This window comes from Eleutherodactylus coqui, chromosome 8, assembly GCF_035609145.1.
Source record: "Eleutherodactylus coqui strain aEleCoq1 chromosome 8, aEleCoq1.hap1, whole genome shotgun sequence".
Taxonomy (NCBI): Eukaryota; Metazoa; Chordata; class Amphibia; order Anura; family Eleutherodactylidae; genus Eleutherodactylus; species Eleutherodactylus coqui.
In genome coordinates, this window is record NC_089844.1 from 93,091,401 (window position 1) to 93,112,735 (window position 21,335).

The following is a 21,335-nucleotide window of genomic DNA, read 5'->3' on the forward strand; positions in this document are numbered from 1 at the left end:
AACTTGGGGAGCAAATTGGTGTCGCCCCCCTGCTGAGTGATGCATTATGTAAGATACCAAGAAGAGTGGAGAGGAAAAGAAGTGACAGCTGAGCATTCTTGTTTCTGCAACAGATATATAATATGTAAGCCTGCACCAAAATTAACATATCTCAGCCACCCCATGAACAAACGCATAACTGCTATAAAACTGCCCCTCTGTACAAGAATGTAACTGCTTTAATACCGTCTCCTATGTACAAGAATATACCTGCTATAATACTGACCCCTATGTTCAAGAATATAAATACTATAATAGTACTCCTATGTACAAGAATATAACTACTATAATACCGTCTCCTATGTACAAGATTCTAACTACTATAATACCGCCCCATATGTTCAAGAATATAACTACTATAATAGTACTCCTATGTACAAGAATATAACTACTATAATACTGCCCCCTATGTACAAAAATATAACTACTATAATACTGCTCCTATGTACAAAAATATAACTACTATAATACTGCCCCCTATGTACAAAAATATAACTACTATAATACTGCTCCTATGTACAAAAATATAACTACTATAATACTGCTCCTATGTACAAAAATATAACTACTATAATACTGCCCCCTATGTACAAGAATATAACTACTATAATACTGCTCCTATGTACAAAAATATAACTACTATAATACTGCCCCCTATGTACAAGAATATAACTACTATAATACTGCCCCCTATGTACAAAAATATAACTACTATAATACTGCCCCCTATGTACAAGAATATAACTACTATAATACTGCCCCCTATGTACAAGAATATAACTACTATAATACTGCTCCTATGTACAAAAATATAACTACTATAATACTGCCCCCTATGTACAAAAATATAACTACTATAATACTGCCCCCTATGTACAAGAATATAACTACTATAATACTGCCCCCTATGTACAAGAATATAACTACTATAATACTGCCCCCTATGTACAAGAATATAACTACTACAATACTGCCCCCTATGTACAAGAATATAACTACTATAATACTGCTCCCTATGTACAAGAATATAACTACTATAATACTGCCCCCTATGTACAAGAATATAACTACTATAATACTGCCCCCTATGTACAAGAATATAACTACTATAATACTGCCCCCTATGTACAAGAATATAACTACTATAATACTGCCCCCTATGTACAAGAATATAACCATTAGAATACTGCCCCCTATATACAAGAATATAACTACTATAATTCTGCCCCCTATGTACAACAATATAACTACTATAATACTGCCCCCTATGTACAAGAATATAACTACTATAATACTGCCCCCTATGTACAAGAATATAACTACTACAATACTGCCCCCCCATGTACAAGAATAGAACTACTATAATACTGCCCCCCATGTACAAGAATAGAACTACTATAATACTGCCCCCCCATGTACAAGAATAGAACTACTATAATACTGCTCCCCCATGTACAAGAATAGAACTACTATAATACTGCCCCCTATGTACAAGAACATAACTACAAATCTGAGGGTGATGTTCGTATTGGCTGTTTATGTAATGGGAATGGGGGTGAAGTGGTGGGAGGGGTTAGTACAGGTAGAACTGGGAGAATAGTTAGCAAGAATACACATAATATAACAAATAACCAAAACCTTCTCAACTGTATGGTGACTATTGCTGGAAGTCTGACCAATAAAGTAGACAAACTAGAAGTAATAACGTCTGAGGAAAAAAACTAGAAATAGTGGGAATAACAGAGAACTGGTTGGATGAAAGCTGTGACTGGGCAGTGAACTTACAGGGTTACAATCTGTTCAGAAAAAATTGTGAAAACCGGAACCGGAGGGGTTTCTCTTTATGTAAAATCCTGTTTAAAGCCCATATTACGGGAAGATATATGAGAGGGAGATAAACATTTGGAGTCTCTATGGTTAGAAATACATGGAGGGAAAAAACAATAAAATCCATATGGAGGTTTTCTATAGGCCACCAAATATAACAGAAGCAGCAAAATCACAATTACGTGATTTTTACGGGATCTTTAACTATCTGGATATAAACTTGGAAACCGAAACCTGCAGATCTCATAAAGGTGACAACTTTCTGTTGATTACTACAGATAATTGCCTTACCCAACTTGTACAGGATCTTACTGGAGGGACGGCCATTCTGGACATAATATTACCCAACAGACCTGACTGAATATTAGGGGTGCAGGTTGGAAATAGAGGCCATAATAATGTATAATAAATTTCAACTTGTCTTTCAAGAGGGAGTTCTATAGGAGAGCTACGAAAATACTAAACTTTAGGAAGGTCAAGTTCGATCAGCTTAGTGATGCCCTAAACCTTACTGACTGGGATAATGTCCTCAAAAATAAGAATACAAACAATAGATGGGAAACGTTTAAAAACATTCTAATTACTTACTGTGAGGGATTCATACCGTATAGGAATAAAAACCTAGTAATAGGAGAAAACCAATGTGGCTCAATAAAGATGTAAAGAGGGAAATAAAACAGGAAAAATAAAGAGTTTAAACTACAAAAACAAGAAGGCAGCGAAGAAGCACTAAAAACCTACACGGAAAAAAAAAATTATGTAGAAACCAGATAAAAGCAGCGAAGATAAAAACATAGAGACATATTCCCAAAGAGTAAAACTAACCCTAAACTTTTCTTTAGGGTTTATTCCCACGAGCGTATATCGGCAAGTGTTTTCACGCCCGGACGATATACGCTTCCATCTAAACAATTCCCCTTCCTTCCAACTCACTGGCTCTCTGCCCTTCTCCTCCACTTCTGCGTTTGCAATGGGAGGGGGTGGAGCTAGGCTCTGCTCTGTCCCGCCCACTCCTATTGCTGGCTATGGACAAGGTGCAGGAAGGGACAGAAGCTTACCTTGAAAAAAAAACAAAACCCGTTTCGGCGCGGGACAACCCCTTTAACATTGATAAATGTAAGGTCATGCACATGGGCAGGGGAAATGCATGTCACCATTACACACTAAATGGGAAACCACTGGGGAACACTGACATGGAAAAGTACTTGGGGGTTTAAGTGAACTGTAAGCTTAACTGGAGCAACCAGTGTCAGGCAGCTGCTGCCAAGGCAAATAGGATCATGGGATGCATCAAAATACGTCTAGTGGCGCATGACAAGAACATTGTTCTTCCTCTTTACAAGTCACTGGTCAGAGCACACATTGAATATTGTGGACAGTTTTGGGCACCGGTACTCAAGGAGGACATATCAGAGCTTGAGCGTGTACAAAGGCAACTAAAGTAATAAATGGAATGGACGGACTACAATACCCAGAGAGGTTATCAAAATTGGGATTATTTAGTTTAGAAAAAAGACGGCTGAGGGCCGACCTAATAACTATGTATAATGGATTAACATTGGGGGTAATAGGTTGAACTGGATGGACATGTGTATTTTCGGCCTTACATACTATGTTACTTGTGGCCCTCTCCTCTAGTAGATCCTGCACTTCAGATGGTCTCCAACATATAGTTTCCCATAACAGCCCCGTCCCGAATATGAGAGGAACTCTGGGATCTTCCATTGTTTTTGCAGCTTATTTCACACCCAGGTTCGGGGCTCCCCTTAGTTGTAAGGAGACACTGATCTCGGATATTAGAAGGTTCTGGTACAAGTCCTTCCTACCTAGTAGTATAATACCATCATACAGGATCTTATTATGTGGACTTCATACCAGGAGACGTCATTCTTGATGCGCCCCAAGATCCTGTAAATAGGGTCACCGACTGCAGAGTCACAAACTGCTGGCTCTCCGGCCTCTCTTACATGGAACGATTATTGTTCCGTTAATCGCTGGATTGTGTAAACTGGGTAAACGCGGCAAACAATTGGACGACGAATAATAATCCGCTTATCAATTTTAGGCAGCCATAAAGACTGAATGTTTCCCACATCAATCGTGTAAATAACTCCACTCCAAAGAATGGGGTTCATATCCGCGTGAGAGTTGCGTCTCGCAACACACAATTCTCACGCAATTTCCTTGGCTGTGTGAAACCAACCTTGGGCTGCAGACGCCGTCTATAACTGCAGTAGCGTGCATGCATTGCATTTCCGTCTTTGGCGCAAGCACAGCGACATCAGCTGGTCTCCCAATAGTAACCTGTGTAAAGATGAACGGATGTCACCACGCACGCGGCGCTCTGACTAACGCTGGAAACGGCATGCAGAATTGATTTACTATGCACGGGTTACATTTCCTGTTTCGGCAGATCAGCGGCGACGTCCATTCTCCTCCCCATAGGAGAGACTACTGGATATCACTGAGCCAAAGCAGATAACGCAACACACGAACAGTACTGCGCAAAACATCTCCAGCGTCAGCCACGTAGTCTCCGGCAGCACGTCTTGTGCTTCAAGGATTCTGCGTCTGACCACGGCGTGCGCGCGCACACACGTGTGACATCATTTAGGACGTGACCAGCAAACGAGGTGAAGAACACTGGAAACACAAGACGCCCGCAGATGAGGCGCCAATCAAGACTCCCGTTTAGAGGCAGGAGGTGGGAGCGTGCCCAGACCACCCATCAGTTGTATACCGTGCGGAAGGTGCGCCAATATTCGTATATTTCTGGGTCGCAGCATCTATTAATGATAATAAAGCCACCATCATCAATACAAGTAGTTCACAGCGCCAAAAAGAGGTGACAGAGGTCACTTTACTATAACACTGCCCCCTATAGATGTGTGCAGGTATCACTGCAGTACATATTAAGGCCACCCCCGTCCCCTGACTCTGTTGCCCGGGTAACCAGCAGCACCTGAGCTTTTCAGGCCTCTGTACATCTCCACTTCACACCTCGGGATTCCTACAGTTCCGGTTCCGGTTGTCTCTGCAGTCCACAAGCCGCCTTACAACACCGTCTCTCCACTCCGGTTGCCCCCAGCTCAGCAGCAGCTGTATAACCGGAGGAGATAAAGATTCTGGAACGCAACCGGAACTGCAGCGTGGAACGCAAAGGAAGTGACGCACAGACCTGGCAGGCGTTCATTCACAGCGCCTCGGAACGCAGACGTTGAAGGCAAGCGAGGCGTGGAACGCAAAGAGCAGGAAGTAGTAGAGACATGCTGGATACAGGCTTCAGTAAAGAAGGAGCTGTGACCTCTGGAGGCAAAGGAGCCGTCTAAGGCAGGTTATACCGTGTCATGTGTGAGGGACTGCACCCATACTGTGCCTAGTAAATGTATAGTCCTGTACCTGGTGAGAGCGGGCACAAGTATGTTACATGAAATCTGCATTTTAATTTTTCTTCTCTTATAAGATGGTAATTATTAATATTTGTATTAGTTATGCTGCTTCCGTGTTGAGTAGTCTATTTTCAAGCAATTCTATAAAATATGACACAACTTTTGAAATTGGGGAATGCTTATCAGTCGAGCCTGATATGGATTAAGCGCCACTAATATATGGTGCTTGGCGCCAGGCTTTAGGCCTCATGTCCACGGGGAAAATCAGGTTCGCTGCGGATATATAACGTGGATTTTTTTTCTGCGGATGAGCTTAAATTCCTTTTTTTTTTCATGCGGGAGATCAATTGAGCTATGAGGTCTACGAGCTCCCGCACGCGTGATCCGCACTTAAATGGAGGTTGTCACGTTTTTTTTCACGCGCATGAAATTTGTAAATCACTTTAACATACCATCCACAGCTATTCATCTACCCGCGGGTGGTCAATCCATTCCAATTGGAAATTTTAGGTGCGGATCATGCACGCGGGTGACCCGCTGTGAATTTTAAATTTTATTTTCCCCGTGGACATGAGGCCTTAATCTTGCATTATCGTAAATATACAGCGCAAGTTTAAAGCTCCTGCTTCTGCAGTCTAGCAGGACTGGTCGGGTGTCCGGCTGTCAGAGACCACCGAGGACCCCGAGGAGAAGACAGAAGAGGTTTAGTCTTCTTCTCTTTTCCAGTCTACATAGCTCTTGTATTATGTGATTTCCGGCATGCCCTCGTACAAGGGCAGCTGCTGGGTCTTATGCCGGCCTTAAACGGGCGTATGTGTATTTGAGCGTTTCTTGCATAATGGAGAATGCTTTTTTTTTTTTTCTCGCACATTGGCGTATTTTACTGTAGTTTTTGCACCCGCAAGGCACGTTCATTTGTGCGGCAAACAAAGACGCGCTGATTGAAATGGCTAATTTGTCTAATAAGTTCTTGATTTGTTCTTTTTTCCAGCAGAATTATGCAGTGTTTCACACATCTCCTTGTGTATTGTGCGCGCCTTTGTGCAACTCTCATTGACTTCTATAGGACCTTTGATGTGCAAAAATGAAGAAAAATAGAGCATCTATTTATTTTTGTGTGGCCAAAATACGGAATTGTGAATGAATCTGTTGAAATCAATACTGCATGTGCAAATTTTGCGCACGCAAATACGCCCGTATGAAGCTGGCCTTAGCGGATTTAGCTGAGCTCCGCCAGTGACTGCTGTAACCGGGGCTCCAGCTACAGTGGAGAACTGCAAAATAAGTACAGCTAATGACAGAGTGAATGACCTCCAGAGGTCTTATGTGACATAATGGGGAACGTAGATGTTAAAAGGTTGTTACAAGAATAAGTTACAGAATAAAATACAAATATATGGAACACCCCTCCCCCCCTCTCTAATAAAACAAAAAGAAAAGGAAAACAAAATTTCTGCCACCGAACATTAAATCCCAATGGATAGAAACAACATCACTGCAGTCTACAGTGATTGCAGTGTACAGTGATTGGTCAACACGATCATAAGACAGTGCATCACTATAGACCATCACGGGGGCTTCGGCAATGGGGAGCAGAAGAGTAACTGCATTACACAGTGTATTACAGTATATTTCACCATCCTGACACTGACCAGTAACTCCCACTGTCTTGATAGAATGCCACAGAGGAGATAATCACAACTCCAGTCAAGTTCCATCAACTGTCAAAATGCCATTTTCGGACTTCCTGGCGGCCCTGAAGGACAACCCTTACTTTGGGGCAGGCTTTGGACTGGTAGGTGTGGGCACTGCTTTGGCATTAGCCCGTAAAAGTGCCCAACTAGGAATGGTGGCATTCAGAAGACATTACATGATAACGCTGGAGGTGCCCAGCAAAGACAAGAGCTACCATTGGTTACTGAGCTGGATCTCTCATCACGCCAAGAGTACGCAACATCTGAGCGTGGAGACGTCGTATCTACAGCACGAGAGCGGCCGGATCAGCACTAAATTTGACTTTGTGCCAAGTCCTGGAAATCACTTCATTTGGTAAGTGTCTCTTTATTAGTTGCATTTCCAGCTAAGAGGTCTAAAATGTTTTGTTCAAACACTTCATAGTGTCTGTCTGATTCTGGGATAGATGATAACCAGTATGGCCTCCATTACATATACAGGGTTATTACTGATGATCTTCCTGGTGTAAAACCCCTCCTAACTCCCGTTTAATGACCCTCAGATAAAGAGATTTGATATCAATGGAAACAAAAGTTTTCGTTTAGCAAAACTGTCCACCAGTATGATATTCTTATTGCCCAACCAATCACAGCGCAGCGTTGATTTCTCAAGCTGCTTAGGTAAAATGAAAGCTGCATTGTGATTGGTTGTTATGGGCAACAAAGACATCTTACTGGTAGACCGCTTTACTAAATGAGACCCAAAAAGTTTTATTCTGCTGTAATCGTCGCTAGTGGGATATGAAACAAATGGCTGCCAACGAAGACAGGAGAGCGTTTAACCAGCCTGTTGTTAGTACACAACATCATTGTTGAGCAAAGTGTGGTGAAGACCCCCCAGCGGGCGCACAATTCGTAAGTGGTACTCCAATTTTAAGCAAAAAGGTTGCATCTGTAAGAGAAAATCATTGCGCTGGAAACAGCAGAGCGTCCATGCAAGTTTCACACGAAGTCCTCAGAAATCCACCGTCAGTGCAAGCAGAGAAATGGACGTCCCGCCGCCGACTATGCAGAGGATTCTGCGCAAATGTTTGTGGTGTCATCTCTACCGATTGTAATAGTTACTGGCCCTGAAAGTGGCTGACAAAGCGCAGCGACAGTCTTTCTGTGAGAGTCTGCAGACTGCAATGGGAAGCGATGGTGTCATGGTGTCTTTAGTGTCTAGTGATGAAGACGCCTTCCACTTTTCAGGCAAGAAACAATGTCTGAATCGGAGAGGGAAAACCCACCCATCTACGTGGAGTGTACGGGCGACTCCACCAAGGTGAATGGGCTTTGTGCTATAACCTGCAGGAAAGTCTACGGCCTCTTTCTCCAAGAAGAAACCTTTCCGGGGATTTGGTATACGATCCCTGCAGATATGGCTTCTGCCAGAACAGGAGATCCAGGGTTTCATCTTCCAACAGAACGGGGCGCCCCTTTCCCCCTCATATTTACAATGAAGTCAGAAGAGAGTTCAATAAGTGACTACCAAACACATGGATTGGCCGTGCACCTCTTGAACATTTTTCTTGGCCTCCTCGTTCCCCAGACCTTACACCTTGTGATTTTTTTAAAAAAAAAATTTTTTCACCTGTCTCCAGGTGAGTGTTAAGGGTAGAGTCTACATGCCACCATGTGTGATCTGCGAGGACACATCACTCATGATATGCTACAATGTGCAGTATATGCAAAGAACTTGACCACAGGCTGTATGTGTGTCGGTGACAAAGCCGCTCTCATTGGACATCTCTGGTGTGGAAAACATTTCTGATGTTGTGCAACAAAACCTCTTGAGTTTGTTTCCCTTGATATCCAATTTATGTATCTGTATGTCAATAAACTTGAGTTAAGAAAGTTTCAAATTGAAAAGATCAATTGCAATAAGCAGTTTTTTTTAAGAGTTGTCGCCCAGCTGATGAGAAAATTCGCTTAGCTATACGGGAGCAGGGGATGCACCACTGCATAATTAGGCAGATATGCTATCAGCAGTCTCAAGAAGCTAAGAGCAATCTAATGTAGGCAAAATTGACTGCCTTCCAGCTTCACCTGGAACACATGTAGTTGAGAAACTGCTAAATAAACTGTTAAATACCCATTTTTTTCTTAAGGTATCGAAATAAGTGGATCAGAATAGAGAGAAATCGTGAGAAACAAATGATTGACTTACACACCGGAACCCCCTGGGAGTCTGTTACTTTCACTGCGATAGGGACCAATCGTGATATTTTCTTCAATATTCTGCAAGAAGGTAGGACCAAGAGAATCTGTTACCATTCCGCCCTCTATGTACAAGAATATACTTTATTACTGCCCCTATCTGCAAAAATCTATATAATATAATACTACCTTCTATGTACAAGAATATAACTACTATAATACTGCACCCTATGTCAAGAATATAACTACTATAATACTGCCTCCTATGTATAAGAATATAGCTACTATAATACTGTCCCCCCTATGTACAAGAATATAACTATTATAATACTGCCCCCTATGTACAAGAATGCGAGTACTATAATACTGCTCCTGTGTGCAAGAATATAACTACTATAATACTGCCCCCCCCTGTGTGCAAGAATATAACTACTATAATACTGCCCCCCCCTATGTACAAGAATATAACTACTATAATACTGCCCCCCCCTATGTACAAGAATATAACTACTATAATACTGCCCCCCCCTATGTACAAGAATATAGCTACTATAATACTGCCCCCTGTGTGCAAGAATATAACTACTATAATACTGCCCCCCCCTGTGTGCAAGAATATAACTACTATAATACTGCCCCCCCCCTATGTACAAGAATATAACTACTATAATACTGCCCCCCCCTATGTACAAGAATATAGCTACTATAATACTGCCCCCTGTGTGCAAGAATATAACTACTATAATACTGCCCCCCCCTGTGTGCAAGAATATAACTACTATAATACTGCCCCCCCTATGTACAAGAATATAACTACTATAATACTGCCCCCTATGTACAAGAATATAACTACTATAATACTGCCCCCTATGTACAAGAATATAACTACTATAATACTGCCCCCTATGTACAAGAATATAACTACTATAATACTGCCCCCTTATGTACAAGAATATAACTACTATAATACCGCCCCCTATGTACAAGAATATAACTACTATAATACCGCCCCCTATGTACAAGAATATAACTACTATAATACCGCCCCCTATGTACAAGAATATAACTACTATAATACCGCCCCCTATGTGCAAGAATAGAACTACTATAATACCGCCCCCTATGTGCAAGAATAGAACTACTATAATACCGCCCCCTATGTGCAAGAATAGAACTACTATAATACCGCCCCCTATGTGCAAGAATAGAAATACTATAATACTGCCCCCTATGTGCAAGAATATAACTACTATAATACTGCCCCCCCCTATGTACAAGAATATAACTACTATAATACTGCCCCCCCCTATGTACAAGAATATAGCTACTATAATACTGCCCCCTGTGTGCAAGAATATAACTACTATAATACTGCCCCCCCCTGTGTGCAAGAATATAACTACTATAATACTGCCCCCCCTATGTACAAGAATATAACTACTATAATACTGCCCCCCCCTATGTACAAGAATATAGCTACTATAATACTGCCCCCTGTGTGCAAGAATATAACTACTATAATACTGCCCCCCCCTGTGTGCAAGAATATAACTACTATAATACTGCCCCCCCCCTATGTACAAGAATATAACTACTATAATACTGCCCCCTATGTACAAGAATATAACTACTATAATACTGCCCCCTATGTACAAGAATATAACTACTATAATACTGCCCCCTATGTACAAGAATATAACTACTATAATACTGCCCCCTTATGTACAAGAATATAACTACTATAATACCGCCCCCTATGTACAAGAATATAACTACTATAATACCGCCCCCTATGTACAAGAATATAACTACTATAATACCGCCCCCTATGTACAAGAATATAACTACTATAATACCGCCCCCTATGTGCAAGAATAGAACTACTATAATACCGCCCCCTATGTGCAAGAATAGAAGTACTATAATACCGCCCCCTATGTGCAAGAATAGAAGTACTATAATACCGCCCCCTATGTGCAAGAATAGAACTACTATAATACCGCCCCCTATGTGCAAGAATAGAACTACTATAATACCGCCCGCTATGTGCAAGAATAGAACTACTATAATACCGCCCGCTATGTGCAAGAATAGAACTACTATAATACCGCCCCCTATGTGCAAGAATAGAACTACTATAATACCGCCCCCTATGTGCAAGAATAGAAGTACTATAATACCGCCCCCTATGTGCAAGAATAGAAGTACTATAATACCGCCCCCTATGTGCAAGAATAGAAGTACTATAATACCGCCCCCTATGTGCAAGAATAGAAGTACTATAATACCGCCCCCTATGTGCAAGAATAGAAGTACTATAATACCGCCCCCTATGTGCAAGAATAGAAGTACTATAATACCGCCCCCTATGTGCAAGAATAGAAGTACTATAATACCGCCCCCTATGTGCAAGAATAGAAGTACTATAATACCGCCCCCTATGTGCAAGAATAGAAGTACTATAATACCGCCCCCTATGTGCAAGAATAGAAGTACTATAATACCGCCCCCTATGTGCAAGAATAGAAGTACTATAATACCGCCCCCTATGTGCAAGAATAGAAGTACTATAATACCGCCCCCTATGTGCAAGAATAGAAGTACTATAATACCGCCCCCTATGTGCAAGAATAGAAGTACTATAATACCGCCCCCTATGTGCAAGAATAGAAGTACTATAATACCGCCCCCTATGTGCAAGAATAGAAGTACTATAATACCGCCCCCTATGTGCAAGAATAGAAGTACTATAATACCGCCCCCTATGTGCAAGAATAGAAGTACTATAATACCGCCCCCTATGTGCAAGAATAGAAGTACTATAATACCGCCCCCTATGTGCAAGAATAGAAGTACTATAATACCGCCCCCTATGTGCAAGAATAGAAGTACTATAATACCGCCCCCTATGTGCAAGAATAGAAGTACTATAATACCGCCCCCTATGTGCAAGAATAGAAGTACTATAATACCGCCCCCTATGTGCAAGAATAGAAGTACTATAATACCGCCCCCTATGTGCAAGAATAGAAGTACTATAATACCGCCCCCTATGTGCAAGAATAGAAGTACTATAACACCGCCCCCTATGTGCAAGAATAGAAGTACTATAACACCGCCCCCTATGTGCAAGAATAGAAGTACTATAACACCGCCCCCTATGTGCAAGAATAGAAGTACTATAATACCGCCCCCTATGTGCAAGAATAGAAGTACTATAATACCGCCCCCTGTGTGCAAGAATAGAACTACTATAATACTGCCCCCCCTATGTACAAGAATAGAACTACTATAATACTGCCCCCCCCCCCTGTACAAGAATATAACTACTATAATACTGCCCCCCCCCCCCCCTGTACAAGAATATAACTACTATAATACTGCCCCCCCTATGTACAAGAATATAACTACTATAATACTGCTCAGTATGGAATATTTTATTTTTGTCATTTTGTATTTTGGTGTCTTTATCAAGTACAGCTAGAGAACTTGCTCTACGTCAGCAAGAGGGGAAGACCATCATGTACACTGCCATGGGCACTGAATGGCGACCGTTTGGTTTCCCAAGACGCAGGCGGCCGCTGACCTCCGTAGTGCTAGAAGAAGGAATTTCCGATAAGATTGTTCAGGATGTGAAAGGATTTATTGACAATCCTAAATGGTACAGTGACCGAGGCAAGTTGATGAGCTGTAGAACATTATCAGTCTATTAGGGGAAAAGATTTATTATTACTTTTTTTCACTTTTATGTCATTTTCACTTAAATTTCGGCTCTAAATTGCAGGGATCCCGTACAGAAGAGGATATCTCCTATATGGGCCACCTGGATGTGGGAAGAGCAGTTTTATGTAAGTACCTTTTGTGACGTTTTCTAATCACGACTTCTACATTGTAGCCAGAGGTGTAGAGGAGAGCACTAAAATACTGCTACTTATAATAAGCCTAAAACTGAATAACCTCTAATTATATAGTAGTTACAGCAAATTGGGGTCTGGCTTGATGCTGGATCTCAACTTTCCCAGTATTGCCAGTAAGACGAGGCTCAATAAAAGTTTTGAAAACTTGGTGACTAAAGAATTTACTAGGAATGTTGTTTTAGGGGGAAAATTGCTGTATTAGATGACTGTTCTACTTTCTGGTTGCTTCATCTCATTAGACACTATTACTGTTTTCTCTCAGCACAGCCCTGGCTGGAGAACTGGAGTACAGCATCTGCTTAATGAGCCTGAGTGATAACAGCCTCTCGGATGACCGTCTAAATCACCTCTTGAGCGTCGCTCCGCAGCAGAGCATCATTCTCCTAGAGGATGTCGATGCTGCCTTTGTTAGTCGGGACCTGGCCAAGGAGAGTAAGGGACAAGCTGTGTTCTATCACATTGTGCTGATGACTCTCTGCTACGTTTGTGTGTATGAATGAATGTGTGTGAGATATGATTATAATATGGAACGTATGCTATAAAACGCAGCATGAACATATACATACACACAAATATGTTAATGTTTCCCAACTCCAGTCCTCAAGGCACCCCAACAGGTCATGTTTTCAGGATATCCTATAGAAAGAACACCTGTAGCAATGCCTGAGGCACCGACAATTATTACATCACCTGTGCAATACTAGTCCAGAAAACATGACCTGTTGGGGTGCCTTGAGGACTGGAGTTGGGAAACGGTGATGTACATATATAGTGTACAGTACTATGCAATAGTTTTAGGCAGGAATGGAAAAAATGCTGCAGAACGGATTAACTATGAATTTCTGCCTGGACTGTTGCCTGCGCGATGTTCTAATGTCATTCCCTGATTGCGAGTTTCCTTTTGCGCAGATGATACGTTCATACGTGCGGAAAATCGCAATTACTTTCTGCAAAGGATCGCAGGTCTTCGACTAAGCCTATCCACACGTGGAATCCGACCCGTTCATGTGAGCCCAGCCTAACTGAGCTCCTATAATACAGAAAAAAAGTTCACTTGTCTCAGAACGCCAATCGCCAGAACAAGCTATGTGCAAACACTGAAGCCTAGAAGATTGTGAATGCAGCTGCGCAATATGTTGTAGATGTTCATTAGGCTGTGATTTTTCTCATTCCTTGGGCGTCAGGGATAGCAGCTCTGTAGAACAAGTCTCCATTTTTCCTTTCAGATCCCACTGCGTATCAAGGATTTGGTCGGTTGACCTTCAGCGGTCTGTTAAACGCGTTGGATGGTGTCGCTTCCACAGAAGCTCGTATAGTGTTTATGACAACCAATCACATTGACAGGTAGGATAGAGAAGTGTTATTTGCTTCTGGGAAAATGAGAATTCCTGTTCAATGTAACTTAAAGGGATTTTCCAGGAATTCAGCAAAATGCCTGGTGGCTGTGCAGCCTGTGAGAACCCCGTCCTAGGATGGGATGAACGCATCCCCACAACGAAAGGGGCTGCTGACGAGGTGGAGCCTAAGGCAACACTATTCATTGGTCTTAGACTGAATAGTAAGCCTGATGGGAATTAACAGCGTGGCATTAAGCTCCGCCTGCTGCCCCGCCCCTGCCCTTTTTACCCTCCTAGAGATGGATTCAACCTGACCTTGGACAAATTTCTCACAGACTGCACAGATAGTGGACATTTTGTGGAATTTTTAGACAATCGCTTTAGGCCTCTTTCACAAGGGCGACAGCAATATTGCCGCTACAAAATCACAGCTTTGTTCCTGCGATCTTGTAGTGACAGCAATGCGTTTTCTTGTGGATTTTATTGCAAGAAGGTTAAGCCCTAGCTGCACTCCAAAAAAAAAAAAAAAAGTGGATACTTGCCTAAAAGGCTCGGTCCGGGTCCTGCCATGGAGCTCCGGAGAGCAGCGGGAGGACATGGACCGAGCCTTTAAGGTAAGTATTAGAGATGAGCGAGCGCGCTCGAATACAGCAGTTACTCGAGTGAGCATCGCTCTTCTCGGGTAACTGCTTACTGGTCCGAGCATGCTTGGGGGGTAGCGGGAGAGAGAGATCTCTCTGTCTCCCTGCCGCCCCCCCCCCCCTCCCCCGAGCACGTTTGGACCAGTAAGCAGTTACTCGAGCGTGCTCGCTCATCTCATCTTTTTTTTTTTGGTGGGGGGTGGGAATTGCAGCTAGGGCTTTTTTTTTTTTTTTGCAGGATAGGGCTTATTTTATACGTTAGTCGCATCGCACAAAAACCACGATTTTTTTGCATTGCAATGCGTCAAAAAAGAAGGCTCCATATGGAATTGTGGGCTGCAAAAAATCACGGCCATATAGAGCGTGCCGCGATTTTATTTTATTTTTTTGCAAAATAGCATCAGAGAAAAAAGCGAAAATGTGAAGTAACGCATTAAAAAGCATGGGTTTCACATGTGTTTTCTTGCGGCAAAATTGTGCAATTTTGTCGCTTGTGTGAAAGCGGCCTTAATGGGGTTTTATCATTTAAAAAAAAAAAATCAACACTTACCTATTCCTCCCCAGGCAGCCTGCTTCAAGCATCTTCTCCTCGCTGATCTTCTCCAGTCCCCCGGGTCACCTCACCGCAAACCTGCCAGATCTCCTTCTTGTTGTGGAGTGTCCATTCTCTGCATTCTTTTTCCCATGGTCATTGTAGGTTACGTCACTGGGGACATAATGTTCACTGCCTAGGAAGGAATGCCAGTGTATTGCCTAAACTGCGTATGCGCGCTGTCTTGCCTCGAGAGTTCATATACTGTTGCAGAGACACAGTCATGTGCAGTCTCGGCATTAGCTCGGCACTCCCTGCTAGGCTATGAGCGCTATGTCACTAGTGACTGGGTACATTGCCATGCAGGAAGGAGACTGCAGAGAATAGATGCTTCATCACCGGAAGATGAAGAATCACTCCCGCATGCAGTAAGGTGACACAGGTGTCTGCAGGAGTCAGGAGAAGATTGGTGGGGGAAAGATGCGGTAAGCAAGCCGACTGGGGAGAATTGGTAAGTATAGAACTTTTGTTTTCTAATGACAGAACAGCCTTAAGTTTACTCATTGTCTAATGAAAAGTTCGATAGGTTTGCAATGTACTTTTTGTTTCCCATCCTCACTATTTTTTTCAAGATCCCTGCTTGCTGTCAGTGCACGGGAGTATTCTTGTTTGCATCTAGTGCATGAAACCCTGTACAGACCTGATACATCTCGCAGCTAGGAGTTTGTAAAAATTGTATCCAGTCTAGACAATCCTCTGTGAGCTAAACACATCAGCAGCACAAATATCTCCCCTGTCCGATAGTTTGTCACAATGTATCAGTCTGGAGTGCAAAGTATTTATCTCACAGATGATTGTCTAAACTGGATACAATTGTATCAAGCCCTCAGCTATGAGAAGTATTAGATCTGTCCAGAGAAGCTGTAAATAGTCATCATCCTATAATTTACTGCTTATAATGTTGTGTAACTACAGACAGTTTGGTTTTTTAATTTATTTTGTACTTATGTATTTTTTTTTTGGGGGGGGGGGGGGGGCGGGAACACTGACCGTAATGAGCCTCCTGTGGTGCAGAGTGCTCTCGCTCATGACTTGAAGGTTGCGAGTTCAATCCCCGCTTGGTTCAGGTAGCTGACTCAAGGTTGACTCAGCCTTCTGTCCTTACGCTACATAATGTTTTATACTGTATGTAGTCACTTCAAGAGCTGCACTCTGACTTCTGCAACCACATGCATGCCATTAATACTGAGATGATGTACACTGAAGGATCACTGCATTATGAACACCCACTCCACAATGGCTTGGTCCACCTTTTAATGGCAATTGTAGCTTTTAGACCTCAGAGAACAGATTCACAAGGTGGCGAACATGTTCAGTTGGTGCATAGTTTGCGGATTAGCGGGAGCAAATCTCACAGCCCTTTCCAGCATATACCAAGCGTGATCATAGCTCAATGACACGGAGCATTGTCCTAGTGAAATATTGCATGTGGTTGGGGAAGAAGATATGGGTGCAGATGGTCAGCTAACACATCCCTGTAGTGTTCAATATTTAAGGATTGTGGTATGATGACTAACAGTCCTAGGTCATACCAGGAAAACACGCTACAGCCCATGACATGCCACTACTGGCCTGTTAAATACCAGTGGTGTACAGATGGGATACAGCTTTATGCTGTTTATACCCGATGCGGACTCGGCCATCCGTATGGTTCAGCAGGAAAATGGTACTTGTTACTCTAGATAACCTTCTACCATGTGTCCAGTCTCCAATGACGTCTTTCTTGGCCTGATGCAAGACATGGTTGGTGATTATGCGAGATCATTAGGGGCAGCCTTGTCTGTCTTCGGCTATTGAGCAAGGTGTGCTTACATGGTCATTGTGGAAATGTGTCTAATCTCTCCGCTGTTGTACAGCTGGGTCAGTTAGTTCACTGTGGCACGTTGTTACTGAGATACAAGACGTGCCACCTGACACTCACCTCTAGGATCAACCAGACGTGGCCTGCCGCTGTGTGATCTGTTGGATGTCTGTCCATGGTTCAACCAGTCTTGGCACATTCTTGATACCATGGTTTGGGAACAGCAACAATTGCAACTGTTTCAGAAATATTGGCAGCACACCTCTGGGCACCAACAGTCTGTGGCCAAAGTCACCATGTTTACCCATGACTGCCATGTTGCCTTCTGCTGCACAGATGCAGCCATCATGTGGTACAGAGTAACTCATCACAAGATGTCATATGCCAGCTGTTCCTAATGCAGTGATCATTCAGTGTATGAAACTTTAAAAACACACATTTTTGTGAAATGTAGTTATTTTCTGTTTGTACTGGTACCATATGTAGATTAAGACTATCCAGAATAACTACTATGATACGAGCTGTGGTGTCTTTATATCTCTGAAATCGTAGGTTGGACCCTGCGTTGATCCGTCCGGGCCGTGTTGATGTCAAGCAGTTTATAGGACATTGCACCCGGTGGCAGCTGACGCAGATGTTTCAGAGGTTTTACCCGGACCAGGCCAGTTCAGCAGCAGAGGAGTTTGCGGACACGGCGCTCAACACCTTTGAGAAGATTAGTGCAGCCCAAGTACAGGGTCACTTCATGATGCACAAAAATGACCCTCAAGCATCAATTAAGAACATTCATTCTCTAGCTGCATAAAGGACTTCTAAAGACGCATTTCAACTGGGATTTCCAGTATTATCCTAAAATAATAATGTATGATAAAATGTGCTGCGACTTTCGAATATATTTTGTGTTGCAATTATTCATTATTTTTAAGATCTGTGCTTGCTGTCTCAAACAAACATTCTTGTAGCTTACGCACAGAGGCGGAGAACCCATTCTGATCACTCCAGAGTATGGCTTCATGTCCACGGGCGGATTTGAATTGCAGGACACCCGTGCGGACGATCCGCAATTCAAGCCACCCCTAGGAAAGCATGGGCATCCGCAGCTTAATAAAAGCATGCAGATTATTTTGCAGACGTGGTCCAGAAAACAAATCGCAGCATGCTCTATTGCTGCGTATTCCGCACGGACTGCTTCCATTGAAGTCAATGAAAGCCATCCGGGCCACGGATACCATGGAAAAGCAGAAGTTAAAAGAAAAAATTTAAATGTACTGCGTATGCAAGTGGCGCCCCGGCTGGTGTTCCCGTACACATTCACCATACAGAAGAAAGCTGATCTGGCTATGGACGCAGAAGACCCAGAGAGGTCGGCAGAAGACCCAGAGAGGTCCACAGAAGACCCACACAGGTAAAAAAAGTGTCCTCTGCCACAATCAGGGGCCGAATCTAACCTGCCTGTGGGACATGAGGCCTATTGCGTAGTAAAGGGGAAATTCTGATATTGTAACAAACTCTGCCCTTGTGTATGTTAGAAAAAAATCAGTATAAGTTTTCAGTAGTGTTAAGTGAACTTTTGAAAAGTTTTTGGTTTGGCCGGTTCAGCCAACTTTTTGCAACTTTCTGAATTAGTTTGAACAGAACTGGAAATTTACCAGTACCCCTAAAAGTGGTATACAGCAACTTGGTGGTGGTCCAATGTGGCTCAGTGGTTAGCCATTGCTGTTGCTTTGCAATGTTGAGGAGGTCCTAGGTTCAGATTTGACCAAGAACAACATCTGCACGCAGTTTGTATGATCTCCATCTGTTTCTTTCTTCATAAATATATGTACTTTAAGGTGATTATTATGAACAGGATACCCACACAAACACGGGGAGCAACATACAAGCTCCAAGCAGATGCTGTCCTTGGTCAGATTTGAACCTAAGAGGAAGCAGCAGCATGGTGGCTCAGTGGTTAGCACTGTTGCCTTGCAGCGCTGGGGATCGTAGGTTTAAATCTAACCAAGGACAACATCCACATGGAGTTTGTACTGTATGTACTCCCTGTGTTTGTTTCGTCTTCATATCAATTCCCTTAGCGTGTATACATTTTATTTAGAATAAACAAACCCAGGGGGACAAACAAACTCCATGTAGTTATCCTTGCTCAGATTTGAACCGAAGACACCAGGACAGCGAGGCAATAGTGCTAACCACTGTTCACTAAACACTAGTTTTTAACCTTTGGGAATGGGATAAACTAGAATTATATTGACAGCAAGCAGAGATTTTTTATTTTTTTTGAGGGATGCAAACTTCAAGTCTGTTAAAAAGTTGCTAAATGTATTATATGACTATTTAGGATTCTTTACATCTTTAAAGAGAACCTATCATCGGGTTCAGGTAGCATGAGGTTAGGACAGGCGCACACATTGCAGCCATGTATGTTTTTATTCTGGAAACTGACAGATCTCATGTTGACTCAGGCTATTGGTATAAAGGTCCAGTTTGGCAATGAGGGAAGAGATTATACCTTTAGTCTTCATGAAATTCATTTTGTCTCCGTGTAGCTTTGTGTTGACCTTGTTAAGTTTGTCAAATATGTCTGCGAGATAGGCATCGTCAAGACATCATAGTTAGATTGCATCACGACAAATGGGTCAATAGGCTGAAGAAACTAGACTACTGTGTCAAAATGTTCATAGAAGAGTCGTAAAGCACTTTCTTCTTGAAATCTACTTCACTTCAGTGTGTAGGAGTAGACGGTCAAATTCTTTGTCAAGGCCTTGACAGAGCTTGCAGAAAAGATGTTCATTCAAAGAGTGCGTTTTTATCTTAACAGCATTAATTACACAGCGCAGAGAATCATGCAATTTCTCACATAAATGCTTAGTAACAAGGTGCTGCCGATATATCACACAGTGAACTGCTATTATGCCAGGAATAGCAGATTTTACATAGGATATAAATCCGCAATATTGACCAATCATGGATGCAGCTCCAGCGGTTGCACAAGCAAGCACATTTGTTAAAGGGATGTTGTTGTTTTTTTCTTGGAAAAATTCTTCCACTCTTGTAGATAAAGGAGCCTTTTGTGTCGGTGGTTAAATTTCTGGTAAACAACAGTTCCTCCACTACCTCTTCATTCAATTAATGTAACAAATGTAAGCTAGGACCAATGCTTCATTGTCTCTAACCTTTGACTCATCAATTTGCATTAACACGTCCAAAAGAGTTTCTTCCACATCAGCAGCCATCTTATCAATTCTTCTTGAAACGGTGTCATTACTCAAAGGAATAGATTTCACCATGGCACTCTCGTCAGGCCCCAGCATAGTACTGACAATCTTTTTAACTGTGGGTAACACAAATGTTTTCCCAATAGTATGTGATTTGCCACATTGCGCTATTAATAAAGAGATTTTATAGGAAGCAAGGAGGCCTTTGTCAGCATTGAGAGCAGATTTTTCAATTAGCTTGCCTACAGGGCTGTGGTTCACAAACTTTGACTTTAAACCTTGGAAAAATAAAACTGGCTTACCCACTTTGAATGCATTTTTGCAAGGTGATCACTCAGGCTCGAAGGCTTCATAGCTTCATTCGAAAATGCCTTTTCACAAACGAGGCACAAGGGAAGCTGTCCATTTATAGGAGAAGGTATGAATCCATATTTCAAGTATTCATTTGAACATTGATGGCATTTCTTTTTCTCAGCAAAATAATAATTAAAAACTATGTCAGGACAGCGCCCACAAGGGAGTTTAAGTAGATATAGCCCCTAGGACTAAAAAAGAATATATTAAATGGACTCACCCGGTGTTTAGCAGGACCCTGAGAAGGGACCCACTAACACCAGTTAAAGTCCAAACGACGAAACGCGTTGTACAGAATAAACGGGTGTTATATCGATTATTGATACCAGAGGATATTTTCCTTAAGGAGCG

General features: G+C 42.4%; 2 protein-coding genes across 8 annotated transcripts in view; one reads left to right on the forward strand and one right to left on the reverse strand.

Annotated features, from left to right (window-relative positions):
- ZNF142 (zinc finger protein 142) overlaps window positions 1-5,013 on the reverse strand; it is a 30,278-nt gene extending 25,265 nt beyond the window's left edge. For 2 of the 4 annotated variants that reach the window (XM_066576038.1, XM_066576037.1), the window contains exon 1: window positions 4,867-5,013. The gene's annotated coding sequence lies outside the window, so the exon portion shown is untranslated. Of the gene's footprint in view, window positions 1-4,828 lie in introns of all 4 variants that reach the window. The other 2 variants (XM_066576036.1, XM_066576035.1) reach the window with 1 other exon arrangement.
- Window positions 5,014-5,059: 46 nt separating this feature from the next.
- On the forward strand, window positions 5,060-18,306 carry BCS1L (BCS1 homolog, ubiquinol-cytochrome c reductase complex chaperone). 4 transcript variants are annotated; one of them, XM_066576039.1, is made up of 8 exons: window positions 5,060-5,196; window positions 6,932-7,304; window positions 9,079-9,218; window positions 12,608-12,802; window positions 12,912-12,975; window positions 13,307-13,476; window positions 14,271-14,388; window positions 17,968-18,306. In XM_066576039.1, exons 2-8 carry the CDS (start codon window positions 6,985-6,987, stop codon window positions 18,218-18,220), a joined length of 1,260 nt encoding a protein of 419 aa, XP_066432136.1. In that variant the 5' UTR covers window positions 5,060-5,196; window positions 6,932-6,984; the 3' UTR covers window positions 18,221-18,306. The 4 variants fall into 4 exon arrangements, with proteins under 4 accessions (XP_066432136.1, XP_066432138.1, XP_066432137.1 ...); XM_066576041.1 differs by having other exon boundaries at window positions 5,118-5,245; XM_066576040.1 differs by having other exon boundaries at window positions 5,124-5,284.
- The last annotated feature ends 3,029 nt before the right edge of the window (window positions 18,307-21,335 follow it).